Source organism: Gadus morhua, chromosome 14, assembly GCF_902167405.1.
Source record: "Gadus morhua chromosome 14, gadMor3.0, whole genome shotgun sequence".
Lineage (NCBI taxonomy): Eukaryota > Metazoa > Chordata > Actinopteri > Gadiformes > Gadidae > Gadus > Gadus morhua.
This window is the reverse complement of record NC_044061.1, coordinates 5,404,891-5,422,390: the sequence shown is the minus strand read 5'-3', so window position 1 is coordinate 5,422,390 and position 17,500 is coordinate 5,404,891. Positions and strand designations below refer to the sequence as shown.

At 41.1% G+C, this 17,500-nt stretch overlaps 2 protein-coding genes across 2 annotated transcripts in view; one reads left to right on the top strand and one right to left on the bottom strand.

Moving 5' to 3' along the window:
* grpr (gastrin-releasing peptide receptor) overlaps positions 1–5,504 on the top strand; it is a 7,135-nt gene extending 1,631 nt beyond the window's left edge. Inside the window, exons 2-4 of the mRNA XM_030376762.1 lie at positions 4,108–4,456; positions 4,550–4,663; positions 4,949–5,504. Of these exons, the coding sequence (XP_030232622.1) occupies positions 4,108–4,456; positions 4,550–4,663; positions 4,949–5,227 (742 nt within the window). The 3' untranslated portion in view covers positions 5,228–5,504. The remainder of the gene's footprint in view (positions 1–4,107; positions 4,457–4,549; positions 4,664–4,948) is intronic.
* Positions 5,505–14,442: 8,938 nt separating this feature from the next.
* vegfd (vascular endothelial growth factor D) overlaps positions 14,443–17,500 on the bottom strand; it is a 9,589-nt gene continuing 6,531 nt past the window's right edge. The window contains exons 5-8 of the mRNA XM_030376732.1: positions 16,821–16,948; positions 16,602–16,717; positions 16,031–16,190; positions 14,443–15,196 (exon numbers count right to left, since the gene is read on the bottom strand). Of these exons, the coding sequence (XP_030232592.1) occupies positions 15,187–15,196; positions 16,031–16,190; positions 16,602–16,717; positions 16,821–16,948 (414 nt within the window). The 3' untranslated portion in view covers positions 14,443–15,186. The remainder of the gene's footprint in view (positions 15,197–16,030; positions 16,191–16,601; positions 16,718–16,820; positions 16,949–17,500) is intronic.

Sequence of the window (17,500 nt, the reverse complement as noted above, 5' to 3'; positions counted from 1 at the left end):
TGTTGCTAAAGGATGCTTACAAGGAGAATGCAGAAATTGAGGTTCGGGGTCAGACCCTCAAACACAGTAAACACTTCAACTATTCCACGTTCTTTCTAATAGATGTCTACCATTTCAATAAAACAGATGGCTGCTCTGGGTTAATGTCAGTAATCCGGTACTGAATTTGTGGTTCAATGCAATGAGAGAGAGCTAGTGTAAAAATTAAGCAAAAAATAAGCTAGGGGATGTGACTGATCGTCAAGATAGGACACTATTTTTGGAGGAAACATGAAAATATGGGCTGTTGGTTTTTCAAGTATTGAAAATGAGAGGTTGGCTGCTTTTAGCTTGTGTCCCTGATTGTAGAAGAGCCATTCACTGACATCCAGATTAAACGGAATTTGGTCGCTGCATGTAATCATAGCAACTCGGTTTTTAGGCCTTAATCATCTCTTTGTGAGTTCACTCTGGCATTTGCTGAAGGAGTTGCTTATTATTACTTTCCTTTGCGTTTACTTTAATGGTTTCCTTTCTTCAAACATTGCAACACTTTGTTAAACTGTGATTTTAGCTCCATTTCATTTGCATTTATGTAGCACTATGCTCTAATGAGCGAGAAAGAGTTTTTTTTATTCTTTACAGATTTCCTTATCTACAATAACATACCGCATATGTAAACGTTCCTTTACATGCTCAAATCAAAATATATGTACAAAAATATACCAAATATTTAAACATACACATATTCGCATGCATACTTATGTAAAGATACATAAAAACATTTCAATATCAGATAAACATACAGAACAACAACAACAACAATAAATAATAACAAATATACATTTCTTTCAGCCAAGTGATCATTCAAATCAGATCTCCTTCCACAACAGAGCTTAGTTTAACAACAGATGTGTAAGAATCGATTTATGTCCTGCATTTCTATATAATACCTGAAATCTACCTTCATCCTGGACTACAACAGTCGGATAAACCACAACTGTTTGTCAATGCTCAGGGTATTCTCTACATTCCTTTTTAGGCTTAGATAGATTGCCCTCTTTGCTCGTCCAATCATGCATTTTAAAAGAGCACTTTTGTGATCAACATTTTAGTGTATTTAAAATCAAAAATGAAGTTGCCCTTTGGAAAAACGTCTCCAAACAAATAAAAATCCTAATTAACGGCAGGAAAAGAGTAGTTTGTCTGTCATACTCTAGAAATAAGCGGTACCGGTTCTCTCTGTGAACAGAAAGGACATATGTATGACGCATTGGAGTCTAACAAAGAAATAAAAGAGTAAACGACAACCTTCACATGGAGAACTCGCCACTGCAGATCACCAATCCTTTTTGTTAACGGCGGTTTGTAGCGCGTCCTCCACTCTGGTCTGACGTCCTCCTTTGAGTGAGCCCTCCTGGGATAGTCACAACGACCATTCAGCCTGTCTTTGTTAAAAATCTTTACACACAGTTTGTAGGACAGTTTATCAGTAAATTGTTCAAATGCAACACTTAACCAGTTTTCACAAACAGCCATGGGGCAATCTTTAAAATCAGGAAGTAGCTTCACAGAAGGGAAACTGTCATTCAAATCAGGAAAACTAGAGCCCTTACAGTAGTACCTACAAAGGATATTTTGGATGTTACCTACTTGAAGAGTAGGGAGACCGGCTCTAGTTTTTGATCTGTAGCAAACCTCCCTTTTTAAGAATCAGCGTTATCACTAGCCTCCTGTAACTCTTAACTAGCCGCCCTCCAGCTAGGCTGTCCGTTAATACAGAAAGAACATCTGCACCTACTGACCAGAATATCTTATAAAAACCAGCAGGCAGACCATCTATGCCTGGAGCTTTACCACTCTGCATTCCCTGTACTGCATCATATCCTCTTCAGAAAGTACTGCGTTGGGGTGGAGTCAAGCTTGGCTTTTGGGAAACCACTATAAAATGACCAATGGCCAGTAAAGGGTCATGTTTGTGTTCACTTTTGTACAAATGCCCATAAAAGTCAGCTGTAAGGGTATGGATCCGCTTTCTTTTGTCATTCCTTTCCTTTTGAAAGGAATGACATCCATTTGTGACACTTTCCACAAAGGTGACTCCACTAGCGCCCCGCTGTGGTGCAGTGCCTAGCCGGTTAACCAAAGCTGATTTTACTGCAGCGAGAGCCTTAATATGGCCTCGATCTCCTGGGGAATCTCTTTAACATTGTAGATCCACCATCCACTATGCTTTTGGATTTTCCTATTTTTTATTTAAGAATAACACTTCACTAAACAATGCTCAGTTAAACCAACAGGTACTATACAAAAACTTTTAAAAGTAGTACAATTATGCGTAAAACAATAAAACCGGTCTAGCCTAGCCATGGATAATACATTTTTCTCGATTGTGTACCCAAGTGCTTTGATTACACTGAGACACTAAGAGAAAACAAGACCCGCCCCACCACTTTTATAAGATGAAAGGGATAAAATCCCATCAGCACTCCACTTCCAGTCAATCTTGTTGATTGTTGTGCTGTGCGTTTCCTGCAGAAAGAGTACATCCAACCTCTTGATGCACATCACTTGATGGACATCATAGGCCCTTTTAAGGTTATTATTATGTTTAAGGGCCATATAAAAGACAGATAAGATGGAGGGGGGCAAACCTGACAGAAACAAGGAAAACAATAGTATGCCTTAAAAATCATCATCTAGCTGAGCTTTGACCTTTAAAACCAGCTTTCTCAGCTTTCTTCCTGCTCTGTGAACACCTCTTCCCCAAGCTCAACTGTGTTCTTCATTAAGTTGTGTGGACTCTAACACTAAACTCTCAGGCCTTTTGCCTCTTGTCCTCTCTTAATTTTGGTCAGGGAGTATCCAATGTCTTTGTTCCCTTGAGCCAAAGACACATTGATGGATTCACTGTCAGACTCATCAGAGTTCTCCTCTACAGCAGGAGGGGGTTCTCTTCAGGAGAGTTTTTCGCCTTTGCATTATCTTTTTTTAATTTTTTTATTCTAGTAATCCTCAGAAACCATCTTCCGCCAAAAAATACTTAGCCACTTGAATGTCAGTCTGTTCAGATTGGTCCCTGAGGCCTGCTGTTATCCTCTTCTAACTGTGTCTCCACCTATTTTCTCCATTCTCAAAATAGTCTTCATCAATGTATACCTCTCCCGGTTGCTGGGGCTGGCTAATGTATTTACCTTGCCATTTGAAACAGAACTGCTGTTTTTCAAAGAACTGATCATCTGTCCCTCGTTCCAGCACTTAAAACACTGTGTCTGTGGTCGCAAACACTGTGATCTAACCCATTAGCTTTAAATAAAGGCGTTGGATAGATATCCTCCATGCTGTTCCACAGCAGAGAGAGAGCGAGAGAGAGAGAGAGAGAGAGAGAGAGAGGGAGAGAGAGAGAGAGAGAGAGAGAGAGAGAGAGAGAGAGAGAGAGAGAGAGAGAGAGAGAGAGAGAGAGAGAGAGGGGAGAGAGAGAGAGGGAGAGAGAGGGAGAGAGAGAGAGAAAGAGAGAGAGAGAGAAAGAGAGAGAGAGAGAGAGAGAGAGAGAGAGAGAGAGAGAGAGAGAGAGAGAGAGAGAGAGAGAGAGAGAGAGAGCAGGAGAGAGAGAGAGAGAGAGAGAGAGAGAGAGAGAGAGAGAGAGAGAGAGATAGAGAGAGAGAGAGAGAGAGAGAGAGAGAGAGAGAGAGAGAGAGAGAGGGAGAGGGAGAGAGAGAGGGAGGGGGGGAGAGAGAGAGAGAGAGAGAGGGAGAGAGAGAGAGGGAGAGAGAGAGAGAGAGAGGGAGAGAGAGAGGGAGAGAGGGAGAGGGAGAGAGAGAGGGAGAGAGGGAGAGTGAAAGGATAAGTCTATACTAAGAATGGAAGCAGGCTACGACTGTGTGGTACAACGTACTGGCGATTCCTGCTGGGGTAATGCGTACCTGCAGTAACATTGTGAGTGCAATGCTAACAGCGCTTGCACTCAAGGCGGCGTTGTACGAAATAACTTGATGTAATAACTTGACATAATGATGATTATGTCTACAACAAATGGCTGGTTTGTATATAAATGGTTACGTTAAGGTTAGATGCGTTTCACTGCCTCTTGTGTTAAAGAGAACTTTTCATCCCTTGAAACGTGTCAAGATACCGAGCCATCGTGAAGCCCCTGGACATCCAGACTTCCAGGACCACCGGCAGCATCGTCCTGCAGGCGGCTCTCATCTGGCTCCTGGCTCTGGTCCTGGCCGTGCCAGAGGCCGTCTTTTCAGACCTGCAGACCTTCGACATCACCAGCACCAACGAGACCTTTGTCACATGCGCCCCCTATCCGCACACCGGGGAGCTGCATCCAAGGATCCACTCCACGATGTCCTTCCTCATATTCTACCTGATCCCCCTGCTGGTCATATTGGTGTACTACACCTTCATCGCTCAAAGCCTCTTCCGCAGTGCCTCCAATTTACCGGTGGAAGGAACCGTCAACAGACGACAAGTCAGTGGATAAAACATGTGTTTGGATTTGATTTGATATCAAATCGATCAAAAACCTAGCATTTGTGTTGTGTAATACTTTTATTCCCAACAGGTTGAGTCGAGGAAGCGTCTGGCCAGAACCGTGCTGGTGTTTGTGGGCCTGTTCGCGGTGTGTTGGCTACCAAGCCACGTGGTCTACCTGTACCGCTCCTACCACTATTCACAGGTACATGTACATACATCTATAAAGGATTTATAATCTATATACAGTGTATTATATTAAATAATATATATTTACTCACTCTCCTCTTTCTCCCGCACACATAATCTCGTTATATCTCTGACGTACACCCCTTCACACACCCTCATCCATCTCTCACTCCATCTCCCTCCTCTCTTCCATCTATCTATCCCCCCCCCCCCCCACACACACACACACACACACACATACATTCATACTCTCCATCTCTTTCTCTATCACTCCCACTCAACCCCCCCCCCCCCCTCCAAGCCGGACACCTCGATGGTCCACTTCCTGTTCAGCGTTGCGGCCCGTCTGTTGGCCTTCACCAACTCCTGCCTGAACCCCTTGGCCCTCTACCTGCTGAGCAAGGGCTTCCAGCAGGACTTCAACCAGCAGCTCCGGGGCTTCTGCTGCCCCCCGGTGGCCCGGAGGGCCGCCGCACTCTCCCTGCAGAAGTCTGTTCACGTGACCTCGGTCCGCAGCACGCGACAGCAGTCCCTGGCCAGCCACCACGGACCCCCCGTTTACCAGGAAGGACACTTCTGAGGACCGTGGGGGGTTATTATAATAATTATAACTAGAATTTATGTAGCGCCTTCGCTAGGTCGCTTATGTTGATGTGTGTGTGTGTTTGTTTTCTGGAAAAGTGTGTATAGTGTAATAGTGCGTAAAGTTTGTATAGTTTGTGCCACCCGCCTGTGTGTGATACATTCGTATATATGTGCTTGATATCTGTAAATGTGAAGCCTCAACTACAGAATAGGTAATTTGTTATAATGACCCACAACGTCACCTTTAAACCCAGTATCAACTGGTTAAAGAAGCCGCCATACCTCATATCAGGCGCGTCGTTAGACCTGGGCATTCGGGGCTATAGCCCCGGATCTTTTGGGATCAGCCCCGGATATCTGCCGTAAAAAAAAAAAAAAAAGTGTGTGTATATATATATATATATATATATATATATATATATATATATATATAGCTGCTTTCATACACGTAAGTACTGGCTGCTCTTCTGAATATATGCTGCATCGTTGCAGCAACATTGAAGACGATCGCGTTGACTTCTGCGGTCTGTTCTGCCTCCATGCTGTCTGCGTCAAACCAAAACAAATCTGAGTGACAGCGGCCGCACTTATCCCGCCTCCTGCAAATGTACGTAATATCCCTCCCCTTGCAATGCCGGCGCTGGCACTGGCCGCTGGAGCAAGATGTTATTCAAACAAAAATGCATCAATCATTGTTTTATTCTTTCATTACACAATTTCTTTCATTCTTATAAATAAAAAAATAATATAAATACATATATAAATCTAGCCAACTTGTCAATCAAAATTAGTCTTGTCTTGTCCCTCTGGTTGTTCATTCTAAAACACTACAATCTTTTGAGAAGAAAATGGTTGCAGCCTCTATAGGCGCTGATGTGAGTACTGTATGCATGCAATACTACTACTCATAGTAATAATCGGAGAGGGTTGAGAAACAGTGGGTTGACAATCCATTCTGGTACCTCATTTTGAAAATCCCCAAAAAAGAAACTTCACGTAGGACTGTCTTTCGATTTTTAATACATTGCTTTGGAGGTTTTCAATCTAACATCCCACTGGTTTGATTTTACCTAAGAGAATTTTTTTTATTTTTTAAAGCATCCACAGCAGCCATAATAATGAGATTATGAGACAATGAGAATGAAGCGGCAACAGTGTGACTGTGCAGAGTGAGAGAGATGGCTTCAATGGATGACCAGGGATTGGTGGTGGCGTTACCCAGGAAGGGCGGCTGTAGTTAACTGCAAGCAACAGAACATAAATAGTGAAGTGGAGGAAGGAGTCGAAATGAGACTTCATTAACAGATTCATGTACAGCTCAGATTTATATGGAGATAAGCTTCTTAAACAACTTGCATACAGCATAAGCAAGTAACAGAAAGTAACATATTATTTTTTCATTATTTAAATCTACATCCTGGTTACACGTCGCGCGATAGCGCATATCATTTCATGCAAGCGAGTGTTTACTTCCTGGTTACAGGTCGCGCGATAGCACATATCATCTCATGCGATCTTAAAGAGAACTTGACGTGAACAGTTTAGGAATGCATATTCCGGGAAAACATTAGAACTCTGAAATTCTGACTAAATATAAAGCATGTTTTTATCTGTAACATTAAACCTACACTGAAAATAAGGAATAACTTAAAAATGAAACATAAAAGCAGACCACTACTTACTTGCCGTTGCCTGGCTGGGGGAGAAAGGTCCGTCGGAGCAGCGATGGCTTCTTGACATCGGGTAGGTGCACGCAGGCTATATAGGCTATTCTAATGTCTTATTTTTGCCCTGGCACTCGGCATAGGCGACCTATGTGTTGGGGGCGCCCTTAATTAATTAATCGATACATTAATTGATTAATTAATTATTTAATTAATTAAGATACTGTAGCACGCAGGAGTCAGGACGGTGCTCCCCCCCCGGGCTAAAGCCCCGGATGTTTTCAATTGCTAACGACGCGCCTGCCTCATATCTAGTTTATGTCTGCCAAAACAAAATTCTATTCGATTCAATTTAAATGTGTTAAATGAAGCAATGGTCATTTTATTCTTATCATATTCATTCATTGAATTTATACAACGCTTAGTTTGTTAAAGTGTAGGTGAACCCCCTGTTTCATTTGAAACTCGAACACTCGAGGATCATATGATATATTACCGTGTTTAGAACAAACAATCCCTTTCAAGGTCCCTCATTGGCCACAACCAGAAAATGCCTGTCAATTCTTGCTGTGTTAACCTGTGACACGTGTTAACACTTCTAACAATTTATTTTTCACATTCCCAGCGGCCTTCCATAGCATTGTACCAGTGTACATTCACTATCAGTTATATTATGTACATGTATATCAGGTGTGTGCGTTGGTGTTTTTGGTTTGTAAATGTTGAGATAAATGTCTGTCCGTACATAGAACAAATGAACACTGTTCTAATATATGATGCTAACAATTTGATGTAATTTATAATCTGTTTTTTAGAAGAAACTGCTAAACTGAACCAAAACTGTATGCATATTGTAGGTATCTTCATTGCCTTACGTGTTGTGGACTTGAGAAGAGAAGTTTCAGGAATGTGTTTATACTGTAGAACATCCTACAGGCCTTATATCATAACTTTGCTGCCATTGTTGTCAATGGCTGTATGCCAATCGCTAAATGCTCACCTGGTTCACCTGTGATAATGGTGTTGAATATACTTCATGTGAACAAATAAAGGAGTGGTGTGGAAGGATTGTTATTATGTTCCGATCAAATGCTTTTCCTCCATCCATATAGAGCTGCATTTAAAAAGGAACAGGCCTGATTTGATGAGAGTGATATCCATCAACCATTATAAAAAATCATCCCTTTTTTTTTGTTTTCTGGAAGATTAGGTTATACTGCTCACAACAAGTCAACGTCACCTGTTGTTCTGCCCCTCAAGTTTCAGTTGTACGTCACAGTTTACATGCAACAGGTCCTTCTCATTACATCAGTGTTTCGTTCTAATCGCCGTCTCCTTATTTGGTGTTGGATGGAGAGAGAAGTCACACTCACAGCCAGGGAGGCTGATGATGAGCGGGCTTTTAATCACGGCGAACACTTTGTTTAATTATCGTTGGAGATGGCTCGCCAGCGCGGTGTCCTGTGAGATGTCAGGCGTCTACTTAACACGTCGCTCTGAGAGCCCTGTGAGACACTGGAATGTTTTAGAGCAGTGGTTCTCAAATAGGGGTAGGGAGAGACGGCAAAGTCTGATCAGTCATACTAGTCCATAGCACTACAGGACTATTGTCCGCTGTATTAACACAGATATGTATTTTAAGGTGACAAGACATCGACGATGTACGGGGATCGACGTCTGATCAGTCATACTAGTCAATAGCACTACAGGACTATTGTCCGTGAGTCAATTATCCTTCTTTATGTTTTTAAACCACTGTTATCGAAATTATTTCTGTGTGTCATTTTTTATACAATAAAACATGTATTTTATTACATGCATTATTTTCCCAGCTTATAGATTTTTCAAGAAGAAGTTTTTTTCTTCTCAAAATGAATTGATAACATTCATGAGTAGGTCCTATCACATTAAATAGATTAGGTTTCAAACTGACACTATAACATTCATTTGGGCTATGTGGGGTAGATAAGAACAAATCCAGTCTCTTTTATCAGCTGTAATACGTTTAAAGGCAAAAATATGACACATTGGAGTCGTTTTCCTCCTGCCAGAAAATGATCTCAAGCCCTCTCTTGGTACTGAAATGTTTTATATGCCTTAAAATGAGTTGAGAACATTCATGAGTATCACATTACATAGATTACATCCCATCCAGTGTCTATTACCAGCTGAAACACCTTCACATGGGCAAATATAAGACATTTCAGTCGTTTCCCTCCTGCCAGAAAATGATCTCAAGCCCTCTCTTGGTACTCAGATGTTTTACATGCCTTAAAATGAGTTGATAACATTCATGAGTATCACATTACATTGATTACATCCCATCCAGTGTCTGTGCCCCCCTCCACCTCAACTGTGCCCTCCTTCAAAAAGAACAGTGAAGTGGTCATGCAGTCATTGAATCACCTGACAAGACTGACAAGTTCATTCTTCGCCAGAGTGAATTCAATTCTCTAGCACCACACAAGTGGCTACTGGGCTAGGAAAACTTTTTTTTTTGACACAGCAACCATCACATTTCGATTTTGTACAGTCTGAGAAATTATTAATAATTTAATATTTTTTTTCTAGACAATTGAGTGCTACCTCAGAGCCATACTGAATGTGAAAGGGTTAGGGAAAAGAATATATATCCTCAACCACTACTCTGAGTCATAGTTTTTGGAGCACGGCCTGCCATGGCCAATCACTCATTACGCAAGGTAAAAATGCTAAAATTGTATCAAAGCTAACATTATTAAACATTTAGAAGATGAAAAGCTCTCTAAAATATGTTTGTTAATAATTGCTGTTACAGCTTAACTTTGACAACTACGACGGAGTCATAGGATTCATGAATGTTGCAAACAACCACTGGAAATTCCTGGTAACAACCTTAATGAACATATTACAAAATATATCCTCAATAATAAAAATCTGCCAATAGTGAAATTCTAATGAAATGTAATTTCTCCTTTGTAGAATCTCAACAAGTTGAACCAAAAAGTGTTTGTCATGGATCAAGAGTCAGGTGTTGCTGCGGAACGGTTTCGGTAGGGTCCGCTAATAATAATGTAGATTACATTTTAATAAATGTTATCAGTTAATTTTGATTTAATTTTGTATTATTTTTTATTTAACATTAAAGAATGATGCAATGTAACAACTTTTTTTGTTTGTTTGTAGCAAAGTAGGCCCTCATTGAATTAAAATTACAATCAGGATGAAATATGTTTTGAATCTTTCAACCATCACTGCAGCCAGTTCTTCAGGACGCGGCAGAACCGCTATCAGAAGTCTGATTGGGTGGATGTAAAGTGGCAGCAAGCCACAATCAAGCACAGCATTCAAAAGGATAGTTGTAACTGTGGTGCTTTCGTCATGAAGGTAATGTCTTCATCCCCTGATAAATAGTTTGAATATGAAAACATTTGTTTGTTTTGGCTTGATTGTTGTAAAAACATGACTGCTACGGGGTTGTGCTGAGGGCAGAACACAGACAAGGAGAATGGATGAAGTTAAACTGATTAATTGTTAGAGAAATCCTGGGCAGTGAAATGGAAATGTCTGGCACGGGCTGTAGCAGGGGTAAGATCAAAATGGTGAAGTGTCTAGGCAGGGGTGGCTGAGTGGCAGATGTCTGGCTGGACCTCTGAGCATCATAACAAAAGTATGAGCTTGGTAGAACATGAACCTAACTTGACACTTGGACAAACTATCAAACTAAGAGGCAGGAACGCCATAATAATAATGGCATCCTTAATTTTTTTCACCTAAAAGTTTCTACTTTGTATTTCTATGATAAAACAGATGGCTACAGACGTTGTGGAGGTTTTTCCCGTTGTCCCCCAGGGAATAGAAATACCCACATCACTAAAGGACTTAAAAGACCTGAGGATCACGATGGAAAATAATGCATAGTAAGAAAATACATGATTTATTGCATAAAAAAGACACACAGAAATAATTTCGATTACAGTGGTTTAAAAACATAAAGAAGGATAATTGACTCATGGACAATAGTCCTGTAGTGCTATTGACTAGTATGACTGATCAGACGTCGATCCCCGTACAACGTCGATGTCTTGTCACCTTAAAATACATATCTGTGTTAATCAGTGGCGTCAATATGCTGTTTTATTCGGGGTAAGCCTCGGATGTTGTTTGATTAGCCCCGAATATAAAAATAAAAATAAAAATAATGATGAAAAATAACAATATTTATAAACATTTATAAGTAGCCTAGTCTAGATAGCCCTTTTGCCAAGAGAATAAACAACAACCTGTTTACCACCTCAAGTGAATCTACCTATCCTATCCCCAGTCAGTTCCGTGCGTGTGCGTGTGTGTGTGTGTGTGTGTGTGTGTGTGTGTGTGTGTGTGTGTGTGTGTGTGTGTGTGTGTGTGTGGGGGGGGGGGGGGGGGGGGGGGGGGAGGATACAAATCTATACTATATCGATATAGTTTGTATCTATATTAATCAATCTTTGGTGTGTGTCTATTTTGTTAGTTGGTGTGTATCTATATGGGGTGTATGTGTTTATCTACATGGTGTATACCTATGGTGTGTGCAATACAACAGACTATAGTCCTGTAGTGCTATTGACTAGTATGACTGATAAGACTTTGCTGCCGCACTCACGTTTCGAGGCGATATAGCCTAGCTTTAACAGGCTATATCGGGTTGATTGAAACAACAATCGACCCGATATAGCACACCGGGTCGATTGAAACACCGGGTCGATTGAAACACTTTTCAGTTAAACGTCTTTTTCAAGGATGAAGTTACGTATACAAATAACTTCAACATGTGATCAAAAACTTACATGTGTGATCTCGAAGTTACAAGTGTAATTTAATACATATGTTGGATGATTGAGCTGTTTTTTAACTTTGAACGTGAGTTGACATCTGTTTCAAACGCCCCGCCTAGTCGGGAAATTTGAAACACACATGCGGGACGATTGAAGCAGCATATTTTAAAAATAAACTATTGACCTTACTCTTGTTTTTATGCAACATACCGGACAACATAGTAGTGTACTATGTTGTCCGGTATGTTGTCCAGAATTTGCGATTAATCGCAAATTCTTTTTCTATGCTAAATATCCCTTGATTTTTTTGTCCCATAATTCTTCGCATTTTAATTCTCTTATCAACATGGTGAAGTGCATCGGCTTGCCTTGTGCAAATGATTTTTTATTGATAACAACATTGGCATATACTGATCAAAACAGGACGATACAAAAAAATAGCCTATAGTGCAATTAAACGACTGCTTTGAACAAATGTCATTTGAACATAGCAGTCAGTCTACTGCTTCTTTGTTTTGAGCCAAAGAAAAAATAATTGCGTTAATCGCGCGATAACATTTTTAACGCCGTTAATATTGGTTTGCGTTAACGCCGTTAATGACGCGTTTAACTGACAGCTCTAGTTAAAATGTATTTTTGGCCCGTGCGTAATTGTCAAGATGCACATTTCGATTAAAACTCACCTTTCTTCTTTTGGACGACTGAATTTGCACTAAATGTACTTATTTCCCTGTCCTAAGTCATGTTTATGGATACACAGTTGAACATCCTTTTATTTATTTTAAACAAAAACTACCACGTCAACCAGATAACATGACTCCTGTTGCGTTTGAAACAAGTGTTTCAATCGTCCCGACAGCGACTACTGACACTTAAACCTTTATTACCTCTAAACATCAAAACTCTGACATTGCACACTTTTGCACAGGTTTAAGTACTAATTCATCTGTTGTATAGTCATATTATTATGGCTTAATACAAAAAACATAACTATTTATTGCAAAAAAACGACCGCAGGAAGGATTTTACTTGGCGCTCTCGAAAACAGGTTAGGGGGATAACATTTGAACGGTGAGACGCCGCGAAATTTGACGTGAAAGCCTTGCGAGAAAACCAGATTATTTCCTCAGTTTGGTTGGGAAGGAGAGGATTCTGCCTGTCCTCTCGACTAGGAGATATTGTCAACAGTTTAATAAGGAGAGCCGGTTGCCATGCCGATAAGGGCCCATGTTTGGCAGCGGTAACAGGCTCTGAGGCTAATGCGGCCGAATGGCGTTTCTCTGTATTTCCACTGCTGCTATTTCAGTCATGTTTTCTGATTGGTAATTCATTCCATGGATTTCACCGATTTTTAAAGGCAAGGTACAATCCCAGTCAGAATCTTTTTTTGATTCATGTTTTTATTGCTATTGGCTGCAGAGGCATATCGCCACAATAATAGGATACCGGGAACTCATCAAAATTTGTCATTGATACTGTTTCATTAAAATTAACTTTGAACACATTTATAACATCATCACAAAGGGTTCAGATGTGTAGACTCAAAACTATGTCCAAGCCTTTCTCAGTGAAAATATTGACTATCTTGAGGTCAAAATAGGGAGTACTGACATATACAACAATTATTCATTTTGTTAAAAGTACTCTCCTTTTTTATATCATATTATATCAGGTATGCCATTAAAGAAGAGATGCATCTGGAAGAAAGTTTTTGGACTGATTTTTTGTCATATGCCGGATGACCCCAAGACGTATTGATATGAATCTACTACATGTAATTTATTAGATGAGATAGGAGATTTGCTGAGATGTAGCCTACTACCTCTGAATTAACCATGCACTACCACTAATAAAGAAGTACTCTCCTAACCTGGTCTTTTTCATTCCAAAGCTACTCTGCACTCTGTCCTATTTACAAACTAATGGCTTTTTAACAAACTGCGCCTGGATTCATTTCCAGCACCTCACATCTGACTTTTTGGTTGTTATTGGGGTTTCACAGTGTAACTGATGATACATATGTTATCCTGGGGGTTGTGTGCTATTATTCCGGGTTTGTGCCGCTTTTGCCTCAGCCCCCGATTGCACAAAAATGGAAGACGACATAAGGACCTCCGGCAAGCAGGTCAATCGGCCACTCAGATTCATGTTGTCTTAAGGAACTATATTCTCAGTCTGGCGCATACATAACTATCAAAATAACTCTGTCTCCTCCAACATGACCTCATGAATGTGAACTTGTACAACTGATGGGCCTAATCTTCCATCAACTACTGCAAGAAACACTTAAACAAAATCGTTTTTTTGTCTTTTAGAAGTGGTCTTTTTGAATCCATACATTTTATTATCGGTGTGAGAATATTATGACATCAATAACAAGATGATTGTGCCTCTTACTGTCATTTCAATTTCAGTTAGTCCAACATAATGTTGAATAGTCCAGCTTTCCTCTGAGAGGATTTTAAAGTGACAATACTTGATGATATTCCAGGCTATTTCTGCACCTCTAATTTCAAGGAACTCAGTGAGGCATCAATTGTGCTGTTCAGCCTCTGAGAGAGGACTTGCCCTCCCTGTTCATTAGAGATCTGAATCATACCAGACTCAAGGCCAGAGGATGACGGATGTCAGATGAAGTGAGGTAAAGATGATGATTTCATGTTTCACGTTTGCATTTTACAACAATAAATAAATCATTGTTGTGGAATGAAAATGCCCAGCTATACAATATAAACCCACACATACAGCACACATTAACCACCAAAGTGCACATTAATTTATTTTAATGCATCATAATATGGCAATGATGTTTTCTATCAAGGGGAGATTTACTATCCCGCCAGTAGTAAAGAAATAGCAACTATTCCTAAACGTTTTTTAATTGCGTTCAGAACCCCCACACACTACACACACCACACACCCACAAACACACATACACACACACATACATACACTAAACATATTTAAAACACTTTGAATTTGAGGAGATTAATCGTAATTTACTGTAATGTGTCGTTTTGTTTGAAACATTCCGAAGTTCCCCATTCATGTTACTGATTTGGTATTCAAATAACTATTACTAGGGCCCTCTGGACGAAGATCAATTGAACAAGGCCCGTTGTAGTTTAACAATAGCCCATGTTATACAGTCTATGGTTTAAACACCAAAAATAAGGGTTGTGAATGTTCTGAATGGTACCCAGATACAGCAGTGCATGGTCAAATTATAAAAAATATCAACAATTTTATGGAAACATTTCTTTGGTTCAGTGCAAAAAAAAGACATGTAAAAAATCCTAAACTTTATACAATGATTGGAACACAATGTATACACGATGCAATCCATTAACATGGTCACCACGGGAGTTAATATAAACGATGTCTTCAACTTTGTTAATGTGTTTACATAAATAGGGTTGTAAATAAATTATTCTTCTTTTCTCTCTGCCTCTGGTTTCCAGAGAGCAGATTGTCTCTCCGCTGGATTTGGACTTGTGTCACTTGCATCTGTGAATGCAGTGAATAGAGTTACAGTAGTAATGAAAGTTATGTCACGTTAAAAGTCTCCTGTTGTCCCACTTTATACGCTGCTGCGTTCACATCAAATCACCAACTGAACTCTTCTTACATTTCTTTGGCTGCGCAAACATTCTCTTTCATCTGCTAATAAACTGTTTTTATGCTGGAAAAAGTAACAATAAACACAACTTAAATAATTATTGTATAATAAATGGATAATAATAATGACTTTAAATATCGCAAGCTAATAATGTTTGGTATTTTTCTAAAAAGCAGCCTGTTCTTTTCCTGCTTTCTTACGCTACACAACTTCAAACTCCCAACTGCATCTTAGCTTTAGCTGAGGCGGGCATTAATAGCTGAGTAGCTATTAGTCACTTCACTTTTTCCCTCATCAGCTACACTGATGGCATGGCACTCCTCAGCAGCAGTATTTTCACTGCAGCTATTTTACACAAGAGGGTGTGCTTTAAAGGTACCAACATAACAAAATATCTCATCCAAATGTAGTCATATTGTGGGGAAAATTCCCTCAAAGAATAAAACACTTTTTGTTTTGCTGGGATACAACTCACTCAGTGTAAGATGGGACTAATACCCAGAGAACCATCAGACGTGTCTGGGGACTCTACACAACTTAACATAAGCGGTAGTTCCCTACTCCAGCCAGTAGGGGGAACCACAGTAACATCCCTAACAACGGAGAAACACTCTCACGCCCCAATGGTTGTTCTGGGCGACCAATCAGGTCGCTCGTGGGAGCTCCCTGTTGTATGAGCTGTGTTTGTCTATCTGTTGTGTTCGTCCGTCGTTCCCACTGACCTGCAGGCGCGGTGGTCGTAGGTTTTCCGGCGCCCGGAGCAGACCGTGGCGTTGATGTGGCAGCGGTACAGCGGCGGGCGGGACGGAGGCGCCCGGGGCAAACAGGCGCATCGCTCCGGGTCCAGCTCACAGTCCGGCAGCCAGGCGTTCAGAGAGAACTCTGCACCGCATCCCATAATACACACGCACGCTTGTTACAAAGAGGGAGTCTGAGGGTCTGCCAAACATGCAAGTGTTCACACACATGATATACACAGGGGTGCACCCCGCACGCACGCACGCACGCACGCACGCACGCACGCACGCACGCACGCACGCACGCACGCACGCACGCACACACACACACACACACACACACACACACACACACACACACACACTCACACCAGATCTAGAGGCAGGGTAAGGTACACACACACACACACACACACAAACACACACACACACACACACACACACACACACACACACACACACACACACACACACACACACACACACACACTTGTGTGTAGAGGTAGGGTAAGAAATGCACACACACACACACACACACACACACACACAGACGCACCAGGTATGGAGGCGGGGTAAGGAATACATCGGTTCTCCATGCAGTCCCAGAGCATCCCGGTGGCACACACCCTCCTGGTGTCCTCGCTGTCGGCCAAATGGTGCATGGGGGAGCACCTGGCACACAAAACAAACGCACCCTGAACCACGGATACGCTGTTCCTAACCCAAGTGGTTTCATCGGGCAGGTTTGTGTGAGAGGCTTTGCAGGTCTACTCACCCTCTCTTCTTTGGGGGGCGGGCGTTGCGACGGATGATGGGCGGTTCCATGCACCTACACTCCGTGTGATTGGCCACTTTGATCAAGACGGGCTCAGGGCCGAATTTGAACGGGATGACGCTCAGAAGCTAGAAAACAGGAATACACATAAACTATCAAGACATTTAGCAGATGCTGCCTTGAAAGAGACTTGCGATCAATTCAGAGAGAGGTCATTAAGGAGGATTTAGGGGATAGGCATTACAGAGACAGGTATTGGAGGAGCTGGAATGGGTTAGACAGTACATATCCATGTCATTAAGCAGGTAGGGGTTAGAGCATCTTACATGGTGATAATCTAAAATTGAATGCCAGAGCTTTGATCTGTCTGAATGGGACACTTCAGTTCATTTAGCTTTATATTTGTCTTGAACAACCATGTTGCTTGAAAGGGGATCTGTAAATGCTTTGCGGTGCTATTTACAGATAAAATAAACTGCCAGCAGTAATAGGCAGTTAAAAGGTTGTGTCTTTAAAGGTTTCAAGTCAACACTCTTTAGCCTGGCCAGTAGAAATACACTTCCTAAAATCCCCTGGTGAAAGCCTCATCAACTCTCTTTGGCAGAACATCTTCGTAACAAAACAGGAAAGTAGTTTAACTCAAGACCTTGAAGTTCCTCGTTTATGGCCCAGGTTCTACG